The sequence below is a fragment of the Stegastes partitus genome, unplaced genomic scaffold (genome assembly GCF_000690725.1).
Source record: "Stegastes partitus isolate 25-593 unplaced genomic scaffold, Stegastes_partitus-1.0.2 Scaffold2040, whole genome shotgun sequence".
Classification (NCBI taxonomy): Eukaryota; Metazoa; Chordata; class Actinopteri; family Pomacentridae; genus Stegastes; species Stegastes partitus.
In genome coordinates, this window is record NW_007579771.1 from 75,616 (window position 1) to 84,162 (window position 8,547).

The following is an 8,547-nucleotide window of genomic DNA, read 5'->3' on the forward strand; positions in this document are numbered from 1 at the left end:
ACTTGAGGTATTCAGGACGGATCTCATCCACCCCCGGAGCTCTGCCACCGAGGAGCTTTCTAACCACCTCCGTGACTTCCGCCCGGGTGATGGATGAGTCCGCAGTCTCTGCTTCCTCTTCTGAAGACGTGACGGAGGGATTGAGGAGACCCTCGAAGTATTCCTTCCACCGCCCAACGACCTCCCCAGTTGAGGTCAGGAGGTCCCCACCTGCACTGTAAACAGTGCTGGTGGAGAGCTGCTTTCCCCTCCTGAGGCGCCGGACGGTTTGCCAGAATTTCTTCGAGGCCAACCGATAGTCCTCCTCTATGGCCTCCCCGAACTCCTCCCAGACCCGAGTTTTTGCCTCTGCGACCGCTCGAGCTGCCGCACGCTTGGCCTGCCGGTACCTGTCAGCTGTCTCAGGAGTCCCACAAGCCAAAAATGACAGGTAAGACTCCTTCTTCAGCTTGACGGCATCCCTTACTTCCGGCTGCCACCACCGGGTTCGGGGATTGCCACCGCGACAGGCACCAGAGACCTTACGACCACAACTACGAGCGACCGCAGTGACGATGGAGGAGGAGAACATGGACCACTCAGCCTCCATGTCTCCAGCCTCCCTCGGGATCTGGGAGAAGCTCTCCCGGAGGTGGGAATTGAAGACCCTGCTGACAGAGGGTTCCGCCAGACGTTCCCAACAGACCCTCACGATACGCTTAGGCCTGCCAGGTCTGGCCAGCTTCTTCTCCTGCCAGCGGATCCAACTCACCACCAGGTAGTGATCGGTGGACAGCTCGGCCCCTCTCTTTACCTGAGTGTCCGAAACACGCGGCCGGAGGTCTGATGATACAACTACAAAGTCGATCATCGACCTCCAGCCTAGGGTGTCCTGGTGCCACGTGCACATGTGGACACCCTTGTGCTCGAACATGGTGTTCGTGATGGACAAACTGTGATTAGCACAGAAGTCCAACAACAGAACACCACTCGGGTTCAGATCGGGGAGGCCGTTCCTCGCGCTCACCCCTCTCCAAGTCTCACTGTCGTTGCCCACGTGGGCGTTGAAGTCCCCCAGTAGAACAAAGGAGTCCCCAGTCGGGCCCGTAGGCCGAGACAACAGTGAGAGACCTGTCCCCAACCCAAAGGCGTAGGGACGCGACCCTCTCGTTCACTGGGGTGAACTCCAACACGTGGCGGCTAAGNAAAAGCTGGCTTTGGTAAGTCATTTCAAGTTCATCGTTCAAAAAGCCATGAACACACGACGTCACTTAACGGACGAGCAGCGCCACCTGGCCATAGCACGCATTCAAGTCGGTGGCAGGCAGTCTGATGTTGCTCGTGAACTTGGTGTGTCTCAAAGTGTCATCAGCAGACACTTTGAGACACAGAACTACTGGCACAGTTCGTGACAGACTCAGGAGTGGGGGCCCAAGAGTGACCGACCGCAACGATGACCAGTACCTCAGGACCTATGCACTCAGACATCACTATGCAAGTGCCACAGAGCTGCAGGCCCGTGTACGAGATGTGAGGGGTACTAGGGTTTCCAGACAAACCATTCGCAACCGACTCCACCGCTTTGGGTTGAATACAAGACGACCATTGCAGGTGACTCCACTGACACCAAGACACCGCCGTGAACATTTGCAGTGGGCACAAGACCATGTGACCTGGACAATGCAGCAGTGGTCTACCGTCCTGTTCACTGATGAGCGTCGAGTCACCTTGCACAGAAATTATGGTCGTCAGCGTTGCTGGAGAAGGCGAGGTGAGCGATATGCAGAGGTTAACATGGTCCCCAGGGTTCGCTTTGGTGGAGGAGGTGCAACAGTCTGGGCAGGCATCACCAGCCAGCGCAAAACAGATTTGGTTTTTGTAGATGGCTCAGTCACTGCACGTTCCTACCTCAGAGACATCATAGAACCCATCATCATTCCCCAATTCCGCCAGCACACCCCCAACTTTCTGTTGATGGATGACAATGCTCCACCACATCGTGCCAGAATTGTCACAACTCGACTTCAGGAAGTTGGAGTGCCTCATATGGTATGGCCAGCAATGTTCCCTGACCTGAACCCCATAGAGCACGTCTGGGACCAGCTGAAGCAGAGACTGGATCACCGTACTCCACCCCCACGTGACCTGGCAGAACTGCATGTAGCACTTGTGGAAGAGTGGAACGCATTGCCTCAGAACAACATCATGAGGCTAGTGAGGAGCATGAGACGTCGTTGTCAAGCTGTCATTGCGACAAATGGTGGAAACACCCGCTACTGACATTGTCAATTTTTGTTATTTCGGGCTATCCTTGTTATTGTTAAAATTTTGGGGGTAATAAATATTAAACGAATGAAAATGGTGTTTCTTCTCATTCATTATTAGTAATATCAAAGGGAAATTTTACTTATTTCATTAAAATTCAGACCAAATAGGAAAAGCACTCATGTAAATTACAATATCCCTAACTTATTGTGAGTAGTGTATATAAATATGTATATATATAAGTTAACTTTGACTTTTTTTTTTTTTCTGTAAATTAATTTTGTATTGCCTTGTTATTTTTACGTCTCACCTAAATGGAAAGGCACTGTAAATAAACTCTTCACCTTTTTTGCACGTAAGAAGTCTGCTGAGTCTGCCTGCCTGTCACCTCCCTTGACCTTTCTGGTCAGACTATTCTACACCCATATGCTGCATCATCACTCCACAAGAAGTATGAGACTCATATCAGTACTGTAAGGAAATGAATGTGGCACCATTGCGCCAGTGATTTACAAATTGTGATGACAATCAGTCCCCTGCTGTAATTCTCCTTACTACATCAATGGCGGTTCTTCCTGAGAACGGGTGGATTTCCCTGTTCTGTGTAGTGTCAAGGGTGGCAGTTCTATTGTGAGTGAAGGTCCAGAGTCTAATCAAGTGAAAAGTTTACCTGGTTTGACCTCTCCCTTGGTGTTCCAAAGAGAGCCAAGCTATGTCTACTACATCTGTGTAACTGGTTGGGCCACCCATGGCATAAACTGCTGCAGTTAAATGTTTGCTATAGCTTGTAATCAGTCTTTTACATCACCATGGAGGAATTTGGGCCCTCTCTTCTCTGCAGAATAGTTTTAATTCAGACACATGATTTTTGAGCATGAACTGCCCTTTTAGGGTCTTGCCACAGAATCTCAGTTGGGATCAAGTCTGGACTTTTACTCTGCCACCCGAAAACCTTAATTTTGTTATTTTTTAGCCATTTAGAGGTGGACTTGTTTGTGTGTTTTAAGTCATTGTGATGCTCCATAATCCATTTGCGCTTGAGCTTTAGGTCATGAACTGATGGACGGATATTCTTCAGGAAGATTTTGTCATAGAGAGCTGAATTCATGGCTCCCTCAATTATGATGTTGTATGTATGTTACTTTTAGGGGTTAAGGGATCTTTGGAACATTAAGTACTTGTACTACTGTTTGTGTTGTTTGACAAATGTGTGTCAAGATGGACAATGTGTCTGCATCAAAGCAAATGTAATTACATATTTTTGAAGAAAAAAAAGAAAAGGGAAGCTTAACCTGCACCTGACATGATGTTTTCCCTGAGAAAAATATTAACACCAGTTTTCCACACTGTTTCTTTATGTCTGCACCTTTTTTGTTCCAACGGGAAATCTGGGTTATCATGGCCTTATACTTTCTTTTTTTTGTACAGTGAGGGCCAATCAGCAGCTATCCCAGTAGCCAGTATGGAGTTTGCAGCTATTTGCTTAAGGAATGCTCTGCTGCTGCTGCCTGAACACCAGCAACAGGATACCAAGACAGAGAACAGCTCCAAAAGCTCCAGTCAGTCAGGAAGCACTGAGAGCGGCAGCGAGAACAGTGATGCCTGCAGGTCAGACACACTTCTCCTCTACTCATTATTTCCAGAAATGGAAGTTAAATCTACTGTGATCCCTGGTTACACACATTTTACCGAAATTTGATCACAGTCATAATTGGTAGTGGTGCACCTGGGCTGTATTGCATTTAAAACTGTTCCTGATATTTTGTCCCTTCATGTATGCCAATGGGGTAAAAAGGAATTGCAACACTCTGTAAAAGTGCCTTTATGTACTCTAGGCAGTGTGTGTACCATGAAATTTAACTTGTATACAGCTAAGCTGACTCACCCGATGTTGACGGCAAGTGTAAGCTTGCCCCTGGCCATACATTTCACATGCCTTTATTTTTTTTTGTCTCCCTTCACTATTTGCATGTTACAGGTTTTAAAATCCTCTTTACTACAGGAAATGACCACAACCTCTAGGCTAACAACCTACAACATGGAAAATTTTGCAAAGGGTTTAGATTGTACACTAAAACAACTTTGCTAATTTTTCTTCTGTGAGTTAGCAATTTCAATGACAATTTTCACGTCCCTGCATGCCAATATTCAACCAAAACAACTGCCCCATCACTATTTTTATGGGATGCTGCTGCTGCATCCTTGGCTTGGCTCTGGCTAATATAACTGAGGTTAGTTTGAAAAAATGCAACCAAGCCAGAGTATTTGTTCCCCTTGTAGCAGAAGGATAACAGCGCAGCCTGATGTTCTGAATGCACACTGTTCTGAGAATGCAAGACTAGTGTGCAGCTGACCAACATGCAGCGCACTTGAAACATGAAGAATTTGTACCGCTTACTCAGCTGTACATTTTTTATTTATTTTTTTTTTAAGTATCTTTTTAAAATTGTTTTAAAATCCTACATTTCCTAAAAATCACATTGTTCTAGGATGTTTTATTATATATTCAAAAGTGTGAATGTTGTAATATTCCAAATGAAAATGCAGTTACTTCTAAAAGTATTCAGACCCCTTCAGTTTTTGGACATTGTGTTGTAGATTCTATTAAAATGGACAAAAGTGGCATGTCTTTCCTTAATAATCAATAACCCGAATCAAACCTTAAATCTCTCATTTAAAGAAACAATTGCGACCCTTTGCCTTGAGTACAAATTGTGTCCAGATGCACCACATTTGCATTAAATACCCTGAAATGTACATAGTTGAGAAAGGTGCACACTTGCTTTAAAATCCCATAATTCAAACCCACCTGTGTCCAAGGATAAAATGATAAAAATGATCAAATGTGATGAGGGTTACAAAAGTGGATAAAGCCCTTTTTAAGGGTTTGAGTGTTTCCAGAAGCACAATGTTCTCTATAATCATGAAAAGAAAGAAGACTCCTCCTGGGCTTGGACATCTGACCAAACTAAATAACTGTGCAAGAAGTTCTTTGGTCAGGGAATTAGCCAAGAACCCAATAGTAACTTTTAACAGAGCTTCAGAAGTCCTCTGTCGATATGGGAAAACCTAAAGGACTACTAACTCAGTAGTACCCCATCAGTCAGAGTTTTGTGGTAGAGCAGCTGGACAGAAACCAAATGATGCCTCATACTATCCAAACAGTGAAGAATGGCAGTGGCTATGGGGATGCTTTTCAGTAGCAGGAACAGTAAGATTTGAGACAAGGATGAATCAAGTCAAAAACACGGAGGAAGAAGACCTGCTACAGGCAGCACAGGCCTGGAACTGGAACGTATCACCTATCAACAGGACAATGAACCAAAGCATACAGCAAGACAACTTTGGAGTGACTTCAGGACAAGTTTTTGACTGTCCTTAAGCGGGTCAGCAATAACCCCAATTGACAGGATCTGTATTGAATAATGGAGTAAACTGGCAAAATCTGGTATGCAAAGCTTGTAGAGATTCAAAGACTTGTTCCTGTAGTAGGTGCCATGGGGATTGCATGAGTAGTTTGCTTTTATAAATGAAAGTTTAGTTTTTGATTTTTAATTGAAGAAGAACTTTTAAAATCATTGTTTCACTTTTTTTTTTAATTAATTTGTTATTTTAAATTATTATTTTTGTATTTTTCCATGAAAATGTGAATATATACCACAAATATATACCACAAGTATGCACAAAATGTTTTTTGTTTTCGTAGAAAAGGGCGTGGAAGAAAAACATATGAATTTGTTCAGTTTACTGGCTCAACACATTAATGTTACAACTGTTACCGCGTTCAATTTTTACCAAGAATCAAGAATTAAGCAATCACTTAAATTAAACATTGCTCCATGATAGTGGTTTGACCGTGGTTGGATATTGACTAACTCAATAGATTTGGATATGTGATCTGATTACTGTTGATCTGTTTTGCAGTGGGAAAGGTCAGGATGCTGATAAGTTTTTGTCAGCAGCTCCATCATCTCCTCTAAGAAAACAGGAGGTAGAAAACCTCAGGTGAGGGCACTTCTCATTTTATCTAATTTTCTTGACTCACATTGAGCTTAGCTGACACATTAGTCTTTTTATAGCCTTATTAAATAATCTGTAGGACCCAGAGTGCTGCACAGTAATCCATAACTGTTTAATGCATAGGTGCTCCATCCTGGCCTGTAGTACCTATGTGGCCTTGACGTTGGGAGACAATCTGATGGCTCTAAACCATGCTGAGAAACTACTCCATCAAACCAAGGTGTCAGGATCCCTCAAGTAAGTGCTGGTTTGTCTGTTTTTTACTAAAGCCACAAATTGCTGCACGGATCTGTTAAGGATGTATCAGGGCTTGGGCAGCATAGCTATAGCTAGGTAAGTAAGGGATGCCACTGTATTTAAAAATTCCAGAGGTATATTCTTCAGTCCTGTTAAAAACATATGATCCTTTTCTTATTATACTGACACAGAGGGTGTTCATTAAACTATCCCCTACATCCTCTCCTAATACATTTTCACTTCCACAGACCTAACAGCAATCTGCATCAATGCTGACTCAATAACTGCATGCAAAAGTGTGGTCTGTACATTACCTCATAAACTACCTAAACTAAGGCCTTTGATTATAGACACGTCAACAACTTAAAGGTTACACTATGTCCGTGGTCAAATATATGGTCATTTGATAATAAAATGTCCTTTGTTTACAGGGACTCTTACAGAAACAAAGCAAGTTATCAGAGTTGATAACAAAATGACATCTGAAAGAAAAAAAATTATACCAAAGAAGCTTGGGAGTACACCAGAAAAAGGGAAATTCTTTCCAAAACTTGCTGCTGTATTTATACCCTACACCAGGGATCGGCAACCCGCGGCTCCGGAGCCGCATACGGCTCTTTCATCCCTCTACTGCGGGTCCTTGTGGCTTTGGAAAACAAATAATGAATATTTTAATTTAAATGTGTTTTATTTTAGCTCGTTAGTTTTTAAAATGTAATTCTAAATTTGAAAATTTTTGTGAACTTGTAGCATTAAAATAAAATGTGTTTGATCTTTTTGGTCGTTCAAAAATATGTGTCCAATGTGTGACACATGATGTGCGACATCCGCAGCACACGCAGTGTTGCCAACTTGATGACGTTCTCGCTAAATCTGGCAACTTTCCAAATCCTCTTGGCGACTTTATTGTCAAAAGCGACTAGCGACAAATCTAGCGACTCTTTCTGGTGTTACTCGAGACGTTTCTGGTGTTTTGGAGACTCTGACGTGAAAACACGTATCGTTGTGCCGTTCCTGTCCTCAGCGAGCAGCGGTGCTGCCTTGAGCACCTCTGTCCCAAAGCGCTCACAGTCGATCAGGAGTCCGGTCAGCAGTCTGGTCAGCAGTCCAGCTGCAGGCAGCAGGAACAACCAGACAGCATGTTTACTTTGCTGCAGGTGGATAATTTAAGATCGGCTTTTTATTTCATATATACAAGGAGGACTCAAATAGACGTTGAGTATTTTATTTGAAAGTAACCTTCAACCCAGCGTCTTTTTTTTTTTTGGAGTTCAAAATGTTTTTGTTGCAGAAATGCAGCACACTGTCGTTTTTTATACATAGCGTTAACGTAAAAACAATATATGCAGTGTTATCTTCATTTTAGATGTCAAAAGGGTTTTGTGGCTCCTGGTGCTTTCTTTTCCGTGGGAAACAGGTCCAAATGGCTCTTTGAGTGTTTAAGGTTGCCGACTCCTGCCCTACACCTTATTAAAGGGTGCCTCCTCAGCTGGGAGTGTGAATACAAACAGAGTTACACACAGTAATGGAGTAGAAGTGTGGAGGGCATGGTTTGAGAAAGACACAGAAACGCTGCATCAGCATGATGTACTGTAGTGCACAATATGCACCACCAGAAGTCGGTCATGATACAGACAACTGAAGAAACAGGCAGCCAAGCTTAGAAATATGCCATAAGAAAAAAGGGATACAGGAGAATAGTTTGGGTAATGTGTGCAGCACCTGAAGTACAGTGCCTGAAGGAATATCCAACACAAAGAGCAACAGCCAGCCTGCACTGTTCCCAATTAAAGCTGGGCATATATGATTATCTTCTTGGCAAAAACATAGTTGATTCCTGTATCACAGGAGTGTTTCTATTTCACTGGTTTATTTATAACTTCTCATTTCCAAACTATCCATCCATCCATCTTCTCCCGCTTATCCGGAGTCGGGTCGCGGAGGCAGCAGCCTTGGCAAAGCCGCCCAGACTTCCCGATCCACACACACCTCCCCCAGCTCTTCTGGGGGGACCCCGAGGTGTTCCCAGGCCAACTGGGAGACATA

The 8,547-nt window shown here is 43.8% G+C and overlaps 1 protein-coding gene across 9 annotated transcripts in view; it reads left to right on the plus strand.

The window, feature by feature from the left end:
- cnot10 (CCR4-NOT transcription complex, subunit 10) overlaps positions 1–8,547 on the plus strand; it is a 77,111-nt gene that overhangs the window by 56,304 nt on the left and 12,260 nt on the right. For all 9 annotated transcript variants that reach the window (XM_008303603.1, XM_008303604.1, XM_008303598.1 and 6 more), the window contains 3 exons: positions 3,673–3,852; positions 6,169–6,249; positions 6,388–6,501. In XM_008303603.1, the coding sequence (XP_008301825.1) occupies positions 3,673–3,852; positions 6,169–6,249; positions 6,388–6,501 (375 nt within the window). The remainder of the gene's footprint in view (positions 1–3,672; positions 3,853–6,168; positions 6,250–6,387; positions 6,502–8,547) is intronic.